Genomic DNA, 18,897 nt, shown 5'->3' on the forward strand with positions numbered 1-18,897 from the left:
ATCCTGAACATCTGATAGGACTAGGTAGGTATGCCTCAAGGACTGAGTTTAGAAACTCTGTACTAGGGAAGTGAAGAGATAGTAGCAGTAGTAATGGAATCCTAATTTTGTTACATTACCAACCAACTTCAGAATATATATTTTCCAAATTATTTTTATTGAAACTAGATTAGCAAACACTGAACAAATAAAACTGAGCTATTCTAAAATCGCAGTTTTATCAGATGTCTGCACATCAGTGGATGCAGAGCAGGGGCCCCCATACACTTTCTTGTCTCTCTTACACCATCAGCTGCCTTTTCAGCCTGCTGTTTTGTTTTGTTTTTTTTTGGAACGGCATTGTGCAAGAATTGCTAGCCTTATACATGTTACCTGCCAGACAGAAAGCTCAAAGATTTCCTCCACCCTCTCTGCTCGGGCGAGTAACACTCCAGGAAGTTTAGGGCTTTAAAATCCTTGCATGAGCTGCCCGGGCGGCCTGGCTACTCTCCTCCTGCCATGGCTTCCGAGCAGGACCCACATTTGGATAACCTGATCGTCTTCAGCAAGGACGATTTCGAAGACAACTGGGAGAAGGTCGGCAGTGGGGGCTTTGGGCACATTTTCAAGGTGAAACACAAGCTGTGGAGGACGGTGTACGCCGTGAAGTGCTGCCCGTCCATACTGATGGACTCCAGCCTGCACAGGTAGCCCCGGCGGGCGAGCGCTATCGCTGTGACCGAGCCGTTCCTTTACCGGGGTGTCTTGGAATCCTTTTGCTCCTCTTCGGGAGAAGCAACTGGTACAAAACTTCTGTCAGCAGCCAAAGCTGGAGCCCAGCTTTTGGATTCGTCTGTTTGGCAGTAGATTTGCACATCTGCGTGGGATGTTATTGTGTGATAAATGTGTATCCTGCGAGATTTGTTTTGTTGTCATTTTAGCTTTTCAGGCGTTTGCTGATACCCTGGCTAGTCGTACAACGTATGCATGCTGATCTTTCCAAAATCCAATAACTTTTTTTTATGAAAACTGAAACTGGCAGCGTCTTACAAAACTTCTGTTTGGAATAGTGTTACATATTGGGTTGACAGGTGCCTGGGAGAGAAACGATACTTTTTCAGGAAGGGCGCTAGCCGTATTTATAAAAGCCAACTTTTCAAAATTATTGGGGGGTGCTAAACCCTGTGGAAACAATCCTTTCTTGGACATATACAATGAATCTTTTCAGTACTGGGGGTGCTCAAACACCCACAGAGTCGGCTCCTATGGCCGTATTTATAATGGATCATGTCTTTTTAAATAATTCGCTGGGCGACTGAGCTACAAACCTATCTGTTCGTATACGGATATTTCCAAGAGCTGCCATAGAAGGTGTGGAAACGAGCAGTAGCTTAGCAGAAGCCCCCCCCCCCCCCCTTCTGTCTTTAATTGAGCTTGTCACATAAGAAACACCTTTGAGCAGGAAAAGCTGGCCCCTATCTCTAGATGAAACGTTTTCTAAGAAGTTTGCGAATTACAGAGCTGGGATGATGGGCAAAGGGACAGCAAACTCATGCCAAAGTCGGTACCGATCACGACCATTGTCGCTTAAGCTCTTTTTCCCTTTTGTTTTATAATTTTTTAATTACCTATTTCATTTTCTGGTATTATGCACAGGAATACAGTTCTAGCTGAAAGAACTTTTGGGTCCAGGCAGCCTATGGCATTTGCAACCTCATTACTCCTGCAGGAAATCTGGGATTCTTTGCAACTCATTATTTTAATTACACTATCCCAAGAATTAACCAAAGATGTGAGCTGGGAGACCACACACTGATTTCCTTTTCGGGCATTAATGTTCTGTAAACTGTTTTGATGCCTCTGCAGTGTTGACATATTTGAATGGGTCGTTTTACCAAGCTGCAGGGGAAAAAGGGCCCTGAGCTAGTGACAGGGGCCATTTTTCCGGTGCGCCAGGGCTCTTTTTACCGCAGTGGGTAAAATGACCCCAGACACACATGGCCTTACGGTAGGAGAACTCTTATTGCATGGCCATATGGTGGGGAGCCCTTACCACCACCCACTGAGGTGACATAAGGGCTCCCACACTAACCCTGTGGTAACTGGGCAGCACGCGGTGATGCCTGATTACTGCCAGGTTATTGCCATGCAAGCCATTTCCGTGGTGGGGGGGTTCTTTTTCCCCCAAAAAATGGTACACACTTGGGGCGGGACTACAGCCGGCAGTCATGTTGGGCCAGCTGTAGTCCTGGAAGAGCGAGCAGTAAGCCCATGTTGGGCTTACCGCCGCTCTGTAAAACAGCTCCAAGGTGATTATAAAGCCATTTTAGTGTAGCCTTGTGGTGAGAGAGGGAGGCTGAATCCCTGGGAAGCATGGGTTCAATAGTATTGATGCTGTGTGTGACTTTACGCGTGGGGTTCAATAGTATTGATGCTGTGTGTGACTTTATGCGTGGGTTCAATAGTATTGATGCTGTGTGTGACTTTACGCGTGGGGTTCAATAGTATTGATGCTGTGTGTGACTTTTGGGTAAGTCACTTTTGCGCCAAAGCACTTCCTCCTGCCGAACTCCCTAATGCTGAACGCTATGAGTGCGCCTATATTTGCATCTCATTAGCGTTGAGCATTAGAGTGTTGTTCTGAGCTGTTCCAGCGGTATTTTTACACCGGTATTCAGAACAGTTCTGGAGTTTTGAGCATCGGAGTCTAAGTTAGCCTCACAAACAGGTATCACCTTAGAATAGTTTGGTTTGGTTTAACTTTTATTTCTGCTAAGGTTCCAGTTTTAAGTATCACTTCCCTTCAATGATATTACATCATAAGCAGCTGGAGAGTAAAGAAAGGGCCACGGTCTCCTAGAAAGGGCAGAACATTCTTTAAAGAATCTTTGTTGCAAATTAATGACACGCAATATCAACGTTAGATCATCACTTTCAAACGAATATGGCTATGATTTTGGTGAATAATTCATTCATTTCCTCTTGTTTAACTTGTCCATGTAATTACGTCCCATTGTTGTGTAAGGTCTCTGTTTACTAAGGTGCGCTAGCGTTTTTAGCACTTGCACTAAATTAGCGCACGCTAACTGTGTAGGCGCCCATAGGAATATTGTGGGCACCTACACAATTAACGCGCGCTAAAAGCATTAACGCACCTCTAGCATGGCTTAGTAAACGGGGCCCTAAGCCTTTTATCTCCAGCCGTTGTAACCCTTATAATGACACTACAGAGCCGAGTTTAAAAATGTAAACTTCCTGGATAAACTGTTATTAAGATAGATCTGGAGAAAGCCACTGCTCCCTCGGGGTTGGTAGAATGGAATCTTGCAACCCTTTGGGATTCTGCCAGGTACGTGTGACCTGGACTAGCCACTGTTGGAAGCAGGATATTGGGCTAGATGGACCTATGGTCCGATCCACTGTGGAAAAAGTTCTTATGAGTTAGAAGTTCCTAAGTATGGAAGAAAAGCTGCTGCTATCAAAGTGCCTTGTGAGTATTACACATTTGTCCCCGAATCCTACATAAGGTGTAGTGAGTTGTGCACATTAAATTGAGTGTGCATCCAATTTATGGGCACACCTTAAATGCGTAATGAGCCAATTAGTGATGATAGTTGGCCGTTAACTAATTATCAGCACTAATTGGAATTTATGCGCTTTTCTTTTTAGGTGTATTCTAAAAATAGACACACGTAAATTCTAATGCACATAGCTGAAAAGAGAATGGGCCTACATTTAAGTGCGGGTATTTAAACCAGGTTTTCAGTGGCGTAAATGGCCACACCTAAATGTAGGTGCATTCCCCAGCCCTACGTGCTATTCTATCAATGGCATGGCTTGTAGAATAGCGTAAGCGCTTTTTTCAGACGCTTCTAGATTTTAGACGCCTTTACAGAATCTGGCCTTTGGTATTTCCCTTCCAGTGAAAGTGGTAGAAGCAAAACCACTACCAGAATTTCAGAAAGCCTTGGATGAAGCCAGAGGATCCTTTGTGGTGAGAGTGAGGAGAGCGCAGGAGATGGGTAGTGCATTCAATATTCATTGTGTAGGTATCTTCAAAACCAGACTGACTTGGTGTGTCTTAAGGACTGGGGGCGAGTACCCCTGGTTTAAAGTATTGATGATAAAGTTTGGGGCTGTTCAGGGGGAAGCGCCTTTCTAGTTGAGTGAATTAGATCAACTTGTGCTTTTTGGTCAGCTATTAAACAGTTATGGAGACTTCCTGCAAGAGCAGAAGCCAGACTGGTTGTAATGAGGGACATGGCCTTTTTCAGTGGCTGGAGTTGCTGGACCCATACTATAAAACAGTTTACCACATAGTCTAAGAGAGGAGACAATTTTCCTCCTCTTGAGGAAGAAGCTTAAAATTTTATTTGATGGAGTATGTGTGTTTGGTAATTGTCATTTTGATATTTTGTAATCTGCTGAGAGTAGTGGTTTTTGTGCTGGATGGGCGGGCTATCAATATTTGGAAATGAATCAAACAAACAGAATCCCAAGGGCTGCTGTAATCAAGTGGGCCACGGAGCAGGCAGCCGAAGTGAAGCTCATGGGCTGGTTGCCAGATTTTCTGGTCCATGTGGTTTTTGCAACTACCTTCAAAGTGGTTTACATGGTATATACAGGTACTTATTTGTACCTGGGGCAATGGAGGGTTAAGTGACTTGTCCAGAGTCACAAGGAGCTGCAGTGGGAATCGTACCCAGTTCCCCAGGATCAAAATCCACTGCACTAACCACTAGGCTACTCCTCCACTCTATAGATAAGATGGCATTCCCTTGTGGCCCTCTGCTAATTCATAGGGCGTGATATACTATAATGTTTTACTACAGTTAAGAAGCATGGAATAGTGGCTAGAACAATGGGCTAAGCTAGGGGTTCACAAACTTTTTCGGTTCGCCTCACCCCTCCGGTCACATGGGTCTCCGTAGCACCCACCAGCCACATGGGTCTCTACACCGCTCCGGCCACATGGGTCTCCACACTTCCCCCCTCCCCCTTCCGACCACATAGGTTTCTCTTTCCCTGCAGCCCTCTGTCTTCCTCAAATCCAGCATCGCTCGCTACCTTCCATCCTGCAGGTCTAGGATCGCTGTCGCTTCCTTCTCTTTCCCCCGCCGCCGCTGCAGTGCTTGCAGCTTACATTTTCGGGTCGTCCGTGTCCGTGATTCACACAGGCACTCCAGGGCCTTCCCAGTCTGCCGCGTCTGGCCCTCTATGATGCAACTTCCCTTTGTGAGGGCTGGACATGGAGAGGGAAGTCCACGCAGTGCCTGTGTGAATCACGGATGGCCCGAAAATGTAAGCTGCAAGCACTGCAGTGGCAGTGTGGGAAGAAGCAGGAAGCGGCAGATGCTGGACCTATGGGAGGAGAAAGTAGGGAGCACCCCTGCGGCACCCCTGAGAATTCACTGCGGCGCTCCAGGGTGCTGCAGCGCACAGTTTGGAAACCGCTGGGCTAAGCACAATAGAAACCAGGGCTGAAATGTTGCTTTCCTCCCTGATGTGCCTTGTGACCATAAGCAAGTATCCTCCATTTGCCTCAGGTTCTTGCTTTGATTATAAGCAGTTTGTGGAAGCGATGAACTGTACTTGAATACTTATCGTCTTTATACAATGCTGCAGACGTTCAATGGTGCTATAAAAATAAATCTTCATAGATCATCGTTATGCCATACTCCTAGCATACCGTTAACATGGGATCTTAATTCAGAGAAGTTACTTGTCAGTGACCTAGAAACTTCTGAAACTAGATGTTTCCAGACATGATCTATTACAGTATACAATGCCCAGTCATTTCAATACTAAATTGTAAAACCTGGGATAGAGAGGGGAGCATTGAGATATTTTAATTTTACAATGTGATGTCAGTAAGGATCTGGAAAGAGTGGGGAACGTTAATTTGCATGGCAATTTCAATCTTTTTAATGGGAAATTGCCTGACAATTCTATTAAAATGTCCCTGCTAAGATAAAATTACTTTTAACAGTATGAGTGGGACCATTAATATTAATTGTTGTAGTAGTTAGCACTACATATCTACTATAATAAAACTCACCCTCAACGTTCTGAGGACACTGACGTCAGTGAAGCCAAGCCCTGACTTCCTTCAAAAAGGTTTGAAGGTTCGTGGTGGTGAAGCCACCAAAATTGCTCCGGGCCCCGCCCTCGAGGGCGGAGCTATGGCAGAACAACGAAGGGGTTGGCAGGGAGACGGGGGGGGGGGGGTGGGAAATCGCTCCGGGCCCCGCCCTCGCGTCAAACGTCATGACATTGGGGGCGGAGCAATGGCAGAACAACGAAGGGGTTGGCCAGGGAGGGAGGGAGGGAAGGGGGGGGGGGTGTTGGCGACGAAAACCTTGCTAGCGCCCGTTTCGTTTGCTCAGAAACGGGCCTCTTTTACTAGTGTTATATAGTCCTTGTGACACCCCAAGCAAGGTTTGAGGGTGGGCCTGTGAAATAATACAGCCGGACAAAGGGATATAAATGAAAAACAAGTGTTTATTTAATTGAATCCTGTGGCCTGTTACATCACAGGGCCAGGAACACAAGGAAAAATGCTTCTGTAGTTCAATAAGCACAGTGTTAAGCTGGCTGGTGGGGCTGCCACGCCCCAATCACAGACTGTAAGTTCTTCTCGGTTCTTCTCCGAGTTCTAGGGTCTGATTCCAGCTGGACCTCAGAGCAAGGCTCACACAAGTTTCAAACAGGAAACAAAAGTGGCTTACCTCAGCCAGGTCACAATCATTAAACATCTGTTGTAGTGGTGTATGCTGGGGCTTCATTTCTTCCTTCCCTGATCCTCCTTAACCTCACTCTGGCCCTGTCTTTTATACTTCTTGGTTCTGACGCCACCCTTCCCGGCTCACTTCCTCCTTTGATGGGGCTAGTGTTCTTAAGGTGGTTCAGGCTGTCTGAGGGACTATTTTTAAGGGCGAGGGGCAGTGTTCTATAAACCCCTCTCACAATCCTATTGAAAAGATAAGTAATAATGGTGGTCAAAAACAGCTTGTTATTAGTAGATTCATTATAGAAAATACGGCCACAAAATTAGTCCAGTCCTCCCATATTCTTAAGCTGTTCTTGGCATTATTATTTCCATGTCTGTATGTGTGCTTCTGAGTGCCTGCCAACCTCTCCCCTAATAACTTTTGTGTTTGGCGAATCAGCCATCCCAAGTTTTTGGGACCTGTCAGTGGGTCCCAGTGCATCCTAACAGGTTATGTTTGTTTGTTTTGTTCTGTGCATATGCCTAGATGTGCATTCTGGAAAGTATGGCCCATTAATTCTGTGTGGTACCTCTTACATTGAACCCTAACAATAGGAAACAGAGAAATATTTTGAACTAGAGTTGGAAATTTGCTTCCATTAACTCTACACCTAAGTTCTAAAGTTTGCTTCTTATTCTAAAGAAAAGTGTATTCAGGTGTTTGTTTTACATATATATATATATATATATATATATATATATATATATATATATATATATATATATATATATATATCCTAACAAACAGGTAAATAAAAGTGCATATCTATATCATATATCTAGATTTATCTATATATGTCAAAAGACATAAATATATAGATTTCTATAGTACTAAGCCATTTTGTACTATACATACCCTCCGGTTTTTGCCGCTGTGGGGTTCGTAATATCATATACAGAAATAGCACCAGTCAGAGCAAAGGTTTCTAGATTCTGCTACTCATATTGCATTTAATTTTATGAGACTTGGCCCAATGTGGCTATCAATCCTTCCCAAGAACCTAGGATATTCAGGGTATCAGAACAGGATGTAGGCAGTGCCAAGCAGTACAGACTTCTGTAATTGACAGATGATAATTTTGTCAGTGCCCAGTATGTTCAGATGCTGTTCTAGGATGTTTTGATATTGTTCCAAGAGCACCAGTTATTACAGGAGCCACAACTGCATGTTTTCACCAGTGTCGCTGAGTTTCAATCTTCAAAAATCTTGATATTTCGTAATCTTCTCTGTTTGTCTTTAGCACAGCTGCCTCCTGGTATTGACACATCTATGATCCTTATCTGCTTCTTTTCAACCACAACATATTGAGATTATATAACTGTTTATAAATATGTATCCTGAAAGGCCCAGAGAATTTTTGCTTGTTCATTTTCTACCCCTGTTTCAATTTTGTGGTTCCACCAATTTGTGGTTCCAGGCAAATGATACTTTAGGCAGATATTCCAGAGTATCATTGCCGCTACTTTGTTGTGTCTTTCTTTGTAGTTTGTCTGGGCAATCTTTTTGCAGTCAGTGATTAGATGGTCCACATTTTCTTTGGCTTCTTTACACAGGTTGCATTTGCTTTCAGTAGCTGTTTTATCTAGGGCTGCAGCTTGATTAAAGTTTTTAATCGCGATTAATCTCGGAATTAAAACTTTTAATTGAACAATTACCCCACCAGGGCCGCCGAGAGGGGGGGACAGGGGGGACAAAATTCCCCGGGCCCAGGCCTACGGGGGGGGGACCGGCTCGCCCGCCCTCCATCGCTCCTTGGCATTGAACTTAAGCGCCTCACCTTCGAAAGCGCAGCAAGTAGCGGCAGACCACTCCTTCCTTCCATGTCCCGCCCTCGCCTGATGTAACTTCCACGAGGGTGGGATACGGAAGGAAGGAGTGGTCTGCCGCTGCTTGTTGCTGTGCTTTCGAAGGTGAGGCGCTTAAGGTCAGTGCAGAGGGCCCGGGGGTGGAGAGAGGGCCCGGTGGCGGGTGGAGGGGGGCCCGGTGACCTCGGATGGGGTGGCCCGGGGGCGGCCTTGTCCCAGGCCTGGCCCAGTCTCTCGGCAGCCCTGAGCCCCACCAGTTGAAGAAATCCACTGCCAAAGCGGCCCCCTTCCCCTTGTATTGCCTCAGGAGCAAGGACGTCAGCTGCCGCTCCCCGAGCATGAAGTATGAAGATCCGTCTACTGCAGGATGTTCTGAGCAGTCCAGATCTGTGTAAAGGAAGCAAGAGCCTTATTAACAGCAGGAACATCTAGTTTTGTTGGTACTGGTACGGGAATTCAGGGATGTTGCCCATAAACGATCCAGAAAGGGGATGCTTCTTTAGCACTGCAAAGTCCGTTGTTACGAGAAAACTCAGCCCATGGTAATAGTTCTGCCCAATCGTCCTGGCGGGTGGAAACATACATTGTCAGGAACCATTTCAAGCTTTAGTTAGTCCGTTCAGTCTGTCTATTCATCTGAGGATGGTACCCCGAAGAAAAAATAACTTTACCCCTAAGGCTCGATTAAGGACCTGCCACAATTGGGAGACAAACTGCACTTCTCGATCAGATGTAATAGCCATGGGTAATGCAAACAGATGTTTTTCCTAAATATGGCCACCAGAAAACCCGGGAGATGAAATTTTTAGCTTCCAGCCTGTGTGACTGGGTTCCTGAGACACTTGCCTACAGAAAGCAAAGCAATGACTATAGGCAGCCAAAGATGCAAAAGCGCCAAAGCCTCAGTCCAGCGAGATTAAATGCCCCATCAAGACAATGTCAGTTTCAGTGTCTGACATGAGTATGGCTGGGACATGCTAGAGACGTGCTTGCGTGGACACTGAGCTACTTCCAGAAGCATCAGGGAGAAAGCACTTCTCCAGGCATCCGGCACCAGCCAATGGCACCAGTCCTGGAGTCACTGTAGGACGGTCATTAATACAGAAAATAGGAAATTTAGCCATATTATCCCAGCAGTAAAAAAGGGCCTTAGAGCACCCTTGCATGGGTCTTTCCCACATGCTACGGCCATTTTTACTGCTGTTTAGTAAAAGGGCCCCTTAATCTGACCCATTAATAATAATAATTGACATAACAAAACCGGAAATCATGATGCCCTTTTAAGATCAAATACAGCAGGGCATTTAGGTGTCCTCTCTGTTTTTATGCCACTTTTTAAAACCTTCATCAAAAGCAAAGCAGATGATCAGACTTTGCCATTATAAAAAGAAAGAAGAAGATAACCTCAAGTACACCAACAAGGAAAATAAAAACAAATGCATGGGGGGTGGGGGTGGGGGCAATTAAATTCCTACACAAGTGTCTAACACAAGGACTCTAACAGTACATCAAGTAGAGTCAACGCAGTCCTGCATTTTGGTGCAGAAGGCGCCTGCCTCGGGAGTCAAAAATAATCCTACAATATAAAACATAAAAACACAGATACAAAAAGATGATACAAAATGATAATTTCATTGGTCCTCCCTTCACTTGTTGTTTTTATTTTCCAAGCTTTGCTAGTGGCATTAAAGGAGTTTCTGTTGTTTTCCCGGGCTTCTGCTTCCTTCTGACTTTTGCTTCAGATACTTGTTGGATGTCGTTTAGCACATCTTACACTTACCAGGCCTTGACTCATGCTCTCCACGCCCCTTTGCCAGAATTTCCCGAAAATGATCCTATCTCTGCTGAACCTGCTAGGCAAATCCGAAACAAGTCTAGCAAGTCCAGCTATGCCCTGAATGAATGAGAGATAAGGTTGTGGGGCGGCTGATATGCAAATTCTTCCAGAAACTGAAACACACATATATTTCAAAACTGTTTCTTAGGTAAGTGGAGAGCAACAGTGTGTTGTAGCAACTGGAATCGTGTTTCTCTTTGGAGAAATAAGACCACTTTCTTTGAATGGCAGATACAACATGTGTAGCTTGGGAATATAAACCTTTTAAGAAACCAAATTTGTGAATTGGGACTATAGAATATCAAATTAGCTGTTTGAAATCTGGTGCCATTCAGTCTGGCTAAATGTGCACATGACTTTCTAAAGCCCTACAAAGTTTAGATAGACTGAAGGGAGAAATTCTCTAGGGACGGCATTTTGAGTGGACTGTGAAAACACGTAGATTAGATTTTCAGTCTATGGCCCCTATTTACTAAAGTGTGTTAAAGTTTTGCAGTTACTACACATTAACTGGCAAAATTAACACACAATGAGGGACAAAAAAAACCCCTTTTACCAGAAAATGTTAAAAAATGCAAGTCTATAAACATGTTTTGATATTCAAAAATATACACAAAGGGCCCTGTTTACTAAGGCACGTTAGCATTTTTAACGCATGTGTACACTAACTGTGTAGGTGTCTATAGGGATACTGTAGGTGTGTACATGGTTAATGTGCATTAAAGACACTAATGTGCCTTAGTAAACAGGGCCCAAAGTCCAGAAAGAGGATTTATTTATTTGGATTTTGCTCACACCTTTTTCAGTTGTAGCTCAAGGTGAGTTACATTCAGGTACACTGGATATTTCTCTGTCCCAGGAGGGCTCACAATCTAAGTTTGTACCTGAGGTAATAGAGGGTTAAGTGACTTGACCAAGATCACAAGGAGCAGCAGCAGGATTTGAACCAGCCACCTCTGGATTTCAAGACCAGTGCTCTATCCACTAGGCCACTCCTCCACTGCAAACAGCATAGACACTTTGAGATAAACATCTCTGCCTATCAGAAATACGTGCAACGGCGGTACTGGTCCACGCATTGAGAAAACATTCACCGCATCAGCAGCATGTTCTCTCTATGTGCAAAACATGCATATATACCTCCTGCATGTGGAGGAACATTCCTCAGTGTGGCCAATCATATTTCTTGTCAGGGAGTCTAACTTTAGTGTGCCAAAGACAGAGCTTCTGGTCCACAGGATGCTGCACCCGGGGGGTGTTGTACTGCACCTGGGGGGGGGGGGGGGGTGCGCAGCAGCGATACACCCCGGGTGGCAGTCAACCAAGAAACACCACTACCTCCCAGTAATTGTGTACATGCTCCACAGAAAGGCCACCATGCCATCATCTGTCCCCATGGCCACCTCAGCTCACACAGCACCTCTGCTTATGTACTGCTTACTGTGAATGTAGCACCTAGATGGGCCATTTGAAAATTACCCCCCCCACCATCGCGTACCGGCACAAAAAAAGCACTGCCTAGGATCATTGATGAGAAGACATGGAGGGGCATAATCGAACGTGAATGCCTATCTCCATGGGCGTCTATGTCCGAAAACGGGTACGTGAAGAGGCGGGACAGATCGTATTTAAAAAAAATAGACATTTTTTCAGCTGGGCATTTGTTTTTTTTTTTAGCGATAATGGAAACTAAAAGCGCCTAGCTCAAAAACGTCCTAATCTGAGCCATTTGGCCGTGGGAAGGGCCACGATTCATAGTACACTCGCCCCCCTGACATGCCAGGACACCAACTGGGCACCCTAGAGGGCAGTGCGGTGGACTTCAGACAACACTCCCACATGCATAGCCCCCTTACCACGGATGCTGAGCACCCAACCCCCCTCACCTAAAACCCACTACCCACAAATGTACAACACTACCATAGCTCTTAGGGGTGAAGGGGGCACCTACATGTGGGTACAGTGGGTTTTGGAGACCTCCCATTTACCAGCACAAGTGTTACAGGTAGGGGGGATGGGCCTGGGTCCACCTGGCTGAAGTGCACTCCGTACCCACTAAAAGTGCTCCAGGGACCTGCATACATGCAGGCCTCTAGGACTTGTTGCTGCTATATAACATTGGCACACCAGTTGACACCTGAAGACTAATCTCTCCGAAAACGTCCTTTATTGGAATAAGCACGCTTACTCACAGTTAACTGCAGATCAGAGGTTGTGCCCCACTGGCAACGAGTCTCCCTGGTACTGAGATTAGCAGTAGGTCAGAGCTGGCAGAATGCTGTATATGCCCTCTTTCAGCCACATTCAAGGTAAGAACTAAGTTCTGTAATGTGGCTAACACGTGAAAGGAATCTAAAACTGGCTTACAAAAATGGCCACTACCTCATAGACTACCGGAAACAAAACAGGGCACACTCTGACCCAGTAAGCAGGGGGAAAAGCACCATGGGAGTAGAGCCTACCAACTACCAACATTGTGAGCATTTACCACAAGTTAGTGGAATCACGGAGCCCAATACCCTACACCCACCACAATGCATTGCTGATGTGACTCTGCAGTGCGCTTAACAGAAAAGGTGTCACACTCACCCGAGAGCCACATCAGAACCAGGGAAAGGCTGTCACAGGATAGAACACATTCTGCTGTCATAGAAATGGGTACAGCATTTGAGGCTGGCATAGAGTCTGGAAAAAATGTTATTAAAGTGGGGTTTTTTTTTGGTGGAAGGGGGTTAGTGACCATTGGGGGAGTCCGGGGAGGTCATCCCCGATTCCCTCCGGTGGTCATCTGGGCAGTTGGGGCACTTTTTGGGGACTTGTTCGTGAAAAAAAAGGGTCCAAAAAAAAGTGACACAAAATCGCGGTAAAAACGCCTTTTTTTCGATTATCAGCTAAAGACGCCCATCTCTCCTCGGCCGATAACCACGCCCCAGTTCCATCTTCACCATGCCTCCGACATGCCCCCGTCAACTTTACCCGTTTCCACGACGGATTGCAGTTGGAAACGCCCAAAATCGGCTTTAGATTATACCGATTTGGGCGCTCACGGGAGAAAGACGCCCATCTTCCGATTTGGGTCGCAATATAGACGTTTTTCTCTTTCGATTATAAGCAGGATAGTGTGCCTAGAGCAAGGGTGCTCAATGTTGGTCCTCGAGGGTTGCAACCCAGTATGGTTTTCCGGATTTCACTAATGAATATGCATGAGATCTATTTGCATGCACTTCCTCCATTGTATGCAAATAGATCTTATGCATATTCATTGTGGAAATCTTGAAAGCCTGACTGGGTTGTGGCTCTCGAGGAATGGCATTGAGCACCCTTGGCCTAGAGGGAGTGGATAGAAAAGAGGGGAAATAAACCTGAGGAAGTTGTAAAAATAAGGCTTAAGCTTCCAAATAAATCTGAGGCTCAAAGGACCGGGAAGAAACTAAAGGGTCTAAAAAAAAAAAATCTAATTGGACGGCACCTAATTGGACAGGGCCTAATTGGTCAGGGCTTTGATGTGTTTTCATTATTTCTTGTTTCTTTTAGCTCGAGTGCCAAAAGTCTTATTGATGAAGCTGCCAAAATGGAGAAAATTAAGTTCCGGTACATTGTTCCCATCTACGGCATTTGTGATAACCACTTGGGCATTGTCATGGAATACATGGAAAACGGATCTTTGGAGAAGTTGTTGCATACTCACAGTATTAGCTGGCAGCTGAAATTTCGGATTATCCACGAGATTTCCTTGGGTATGAATTTCCTGCACTGTATGAAGCCTCCTTTACTCCACTTGGACTTAAAACCTGGGAATATTCTGCTCGATGATCACTTGCATGTAAAGGTGAGGCATTAGGGGAGTAGAGACACCTGAATAATCCTGGACTTGCACCCTGCAGCAAAAGGAGCCAGCTGGGTCGGGGTGGAGGTGGGGGTAATCCCATAAGTGAGCTCTACCTTCTTTCTGGGTACTCAGAATCCATTATATAATAGTAGTGTAACCTTATATCAGCACCAGGGCCGCCAAGAGACATGGCCGGGCCTGGGGCAAAACTGAACTGCTGCAGGCCACCCCCCCCAACTCGCACCATCGCCTGCCCCCACTCACACCACCACTCCCACACTTTTTGTCTTTGCCTCTGGGGGGGGGGGGGGGGGGGAGCCCACGCCAGCAAACCGCTTCCCGCGTGCCTTTCCCGTTTCCCCCAACAGTCTGTTCTCTCCTGCTCCTGTCCGTGCTGGGAGTCAGGACCTGGATGATTGCATTAATGCGATATCGCACTAATGCAATCATCTGGATCCTGGGTGGCATGCAGGAGCAGGGGAGAACAGACCCGGAAGCAGAAGTGCCCCCCTTGGAGGCTGGGCCCGGGGAATTTTGCCCTCTCCGCCCCCCTCTCGGGGGTCCTGATCAGCACACCATACATTTAGGTGCCCTCAGTCGGCATGATTACAATACTAAATGGCAGAAATTTGGAATTACATAGTAACATAGTAGATGACGGCAGAAAAAGACCTGCACGGTCCATCCAGTCTGCCCAAGAAGATAAATTCATATGTGCTACTTTTTTTATTTGTACTGTCCTCTTCAGTGCACAGACCGTATAAGTCTGGCCAGCCCTATCCCCGCCTCCCAACCACCAACCCTGCCTCCCAACCACCAGCTCTGGCACAGACCGTATAAGTCTGCCCAGCACTATCCCTGCCACCCACCACCGGCTCTGGCACAGACCATATAAGTCTGCCCAGCACTATCCCCGCCTCCCAACCACCAGCTCTGGCACAGACCGTATAAGTCTGCCCAGCACTATCCCCGCCGCCCAACCACCAGCCCCGGCACAGACCGTATAAGTCTGCCCAGCACTAGTCCCCCCTCCCAACCACCAGCTCCAGCACAGACCGTATATGTCTGCCCACACTAGCTCCACCTCCCAACCACCAGCTCTGCCACCCATTCTAGGCTAAGCTCCTGAGGATCCCTTTCTTCTGCACAGGATTCCTTTATGTTTATCCCACGCATGTTTGAATTCCGTTACCGTTTTCATTACCTCTATTTCTCAGGGCATGCACACATTAAGTTTCAGGCAGTAGCATACCAAGGGCGGGGTGATAGGCCTGGTCCACCCCAGGTGCAGGCAGCAAGGGGGTGCGTGGAGAAGACTCATGACTGTTGGCTCTGTCGGTCCCCTGACCCCTCTGATGTTATTTCCAGTTCTGGGGGTAGGGGACCAGCAGAGCCAACAGCTGTGCACCTGCTCTGCGCACCCTCTTGCTAGGAAGAAAGGTGGTGGGGTGATGCACTTCGGGGTGGGGGGTGACATGCCTTGAGGGGGTGATGCATCGGGGGGGGGGGGGGACAGAGTGGCTACCCACCCCGGGTAGCGAACAAGCAAGATATGCCACTGGTTTCAGGAAAAATCTGAAGGCTTTGTTTTTTCACAAATTTGGTCTCTCGAAATTGAATCTTAATTAATTTGATTACTATGTATTTTCTATCTTATTGTACCTTAGTGTAGCTGTTCTATTGTGTAATTATGTGATGTAATTACTGGTCGTAATGGTTCAGCTTCTTGATGATGTAATCCACCCTGAACTCAGGGTAGTGACAGAATAGAAGACATAGAGGGGCATAATGGAACAGAAACGCCTATCTCCATGGGCGTTTATCTCCGAGAACGGGTCCGTGAAGGGGCGGGGCGGATCGTATTTTTTAAAAGAAAAAGACGCCCATGTTTTATTCGTCAAGGTGTGAGCTGGGCGTTTTTGCTTTTCAGCGATAATGGAATATGAAATCGCCCAGCTCAAAAACGAATAAATCCAAGGCATTTGTTCGTGGGAGGGGCCAGGATTCGTAGTGCACTGGTCCCCCTCACATGCCAGGACACCAACCGGGCACCCTAGGGGGCACTTTTACAAAAACCAAATAAAAGGTAAAAGAGCTCCCAGGTGCATAGCACCCTTCCCTTGGGTGTTGAGCCCCCCAAATCCCCCTCAAAACCCACTGCCCACAAGTCTACATCATTACTATAGCCCTAAGAGGTGAAGGGGGGCACCTACATGTGGGTACAGTGGGTTTGGGGGGGTTGGACGACTAGTAGCATTAAGCAGCACAATTGTAACAGGTAGGGGGGGGGATGGGCCTGGGTCCACCTGCCTGACGTCCACTGCACCCCCTAACAACTGCTCCAGGGACCTGCATACTGCTGCTTGGGAGGAGGGTATGACATTTGAGGGTGAAAGTAAAAAGTTGTGAAACATCATTTGTTGTGGTGGGAGGGGGTTAGTGACCACTGGGGGAGTCAGGGGAGGTCATCCCCGACTCCCTCTGGGGGTCATCTGGTCATTTAGGGCACTTTTGGGGGCCTTATTCGTCAAAAAACAGGGTCCAGGAAAAGTGTCCTAAATTCTAGCTCAAAACTGTTCCATTATCGGCGAAGGGCGCCCATCTCTGTTCGCCCGATAACCACGCCCCAGTTCCGCCTTCGACACGCCTTCGATACGCCCCCGTCAACTTTGTCCGCATCCGCGACGGAGTGCAGTTGAAAGCGTCCAAAGTTCGGCTTTCGATTATACCGCTTTATTTGTTTTTGTGAGAAGAACGCCCATCTCCCGATTTAGGTCGGAACTTGGGCGTTATTCTCGTTCGATTATAAGCTGGATGATATAGCATAACATAAAAAATGGTGCGTATACTTGGGTGCCGTTCTGGTGACTAGTTGCCTTACACGGAATGACTCTTGGCAAAATGGCTCCCTGGATGCAGTGTTCCGGTGTCTGGCTCTGTGGGGAAATGAATTATGACGCCCTAGTACAGTGTTATAGTGACCTTCTCTGAGGGAAAAATGATACCTATGAGACTGGGCTGACTGTGGCAGTGGAAGAAGGTGCTGCTCCTGAATTTCTTTTTCTCTTCTCCTACTGTGCTGTGGATTTGATGTTGAAAATCTTTTTTTTTTTTTTTTAATCCAAAATGGTGTCTGTTGTGGGATGAGCCCCAGTTCATGTGATGTTGTTAGTGTTGTTTCACCTGCCTGAGCTTTCTAGGATCAAAAGCAATACAAAACCCATTCTGGAAAAAAAAAAGACAGAAGAAGAATACGATTCTAAATTATCAAATGATTGCCAGACTGAAATGCTAAAATTCTTAGCTACAGTGCTGGGGTACATGGCTGTAAAATGTTTTTTTTGGCAAAGCACAGCGGATGTCCCAGAAGAGGCTTAGGCATAAGGGCTTGCAGAGGAAGAGAAGCAGAGTAGAAAGAAAATGAAGCAGCAGCATTGAATTATATTGACTACTGTGCCCATAAATGCCAGGTCACCAAACCTTTTTTTATTTAATTTAATTTGGCATTTATAAACCGCTTTACCAACAAGTTCTAAGCAGTTTGCATTTAACAGTATTTTATCAAAAGATTAGCTAACATTAATTAGTACTAACTTACAATGGAACTGTTTAATTTACAGTAAACAATAGTACATTAACTAGCTAAACACGGTTGAGCATAATTGTTTATGTAAGATCATATTTAATATGAAACTTGATAGTCTTTGGAATTCGTGGTCTATAGTGTAGACCCTTCACCATTTTTATCGGGACAAATTTAGGTTCTGTATGAGTGTTCTGCTAGGTGTAGCAGGTGGCTTCATTTTTCATCTTCCATACCTTGTGTAGATGTAGGGCTAGTTTTCCTGAGGTTGAGCCAAAGTGTTTCTGGAATAGCCAAGTTTTAACTGAGCGTCTGAAATGCTGATAGGTAGTTATTAATCTTACGTCTCGCAGCAGTAAGTTCCACAGTTCCGTTCCTTTGCCTGTAATTGTCATGTTGTGAGTTTTCTTTCTTCAGCATTCTTGTGAAGTTTATTTATTTATTTTATTTATTTATTGCATTTGTATCCCACATTTTCCCACCTATTTGCAGGCTCAATGTGGCTTACATAGTAACCGTGATGGCAATCGCCAGTTACGGTATAACAGATACAGAGTGACATTGTAGAAAGTTTGTGTATGATAGACACATCAGGGAATATGGAGGAAGGGTTGAGGTGTGACCTGAACGGGTATTAGTTTTGTTGTGTTGCAGGATCGAGGCATTTAAGTTGGGTCATTAGGGTATGCCTTTTTGAATAAATTAGTTTTTAGTGATTTCCAAAAGTTTGATAGGTTGTGAGTTGTTTTCAAGGCGTTTGGTAGTGCGTTCCATAGTTGCGTGCTTATAAAGGAGAAGCTGGATGCATAGGTTGGCCGCTGTCGGAGACAGGATGCTGGGCTTGATGGACCCTTGGTCTTTCCCAGTATGGCGGTGCTTATGTACTTATTTATTTATTTGTTACATTTATACCCCGCTCTTTACCTCTCGATAGCAGGTTCAGTGCGTCTTACATAGTACGGGTTACAAAGTATCATAGAAAGAACACAGCTGTATATTTAAGTCCTTTGCAGCTGGTAAAACAGTTTGATTTCCTTTATAGACCTTAGGGTTCTTTTGGGTTGATGTAGTTGGACAAGATGCCGAATGTAGGA

The 18,897-nt window shown here is 45.8% G+C and overlaps 1 protein-coding gene across 1 annotated transcript in view; it reads left to right on the forward strand.

Annotated features, from left to right (window-relative positions):
- Positions 1–448: 448 nt before the first annotated feature.
- ANKK1 (ankyrin repeat and kinase domain containing 1) overlaps positions 449–18,897 on the forward strand; it is a 47,107-nt gene continuing 28,658 nt past the window's right edge. Inside the window, exons 1-2 of the mRNA XM_030221912.1 lie at positions 449–686; positions 13,926–14,220. Coding sequence (XP_030077772.1) covers positions 499–686; positions 13,926–14,220 — 483 coding nt within the window. The 5' untranslated portion in view covers positions 449–498. The remainder of the gene's footprint in view (positions 687–13,925; positions 14,221–18,897) is intronic.

The sequence above is a fragment of the Microcaecilia unicolor genome, chromosome 12 (genome assembly GCF_901765095.1).
Source record: "Microcaecilia unicolor chromosome 12, aMicUni1.1, whole genome shotgun sequence".
NCBI classification, from domain to species: Eukaryota; Metazoa; Chordata; class Amphibia; order Gymnophiona; family Siphonopidae; genus Microcaecilia; species Microcaecilia unicolor.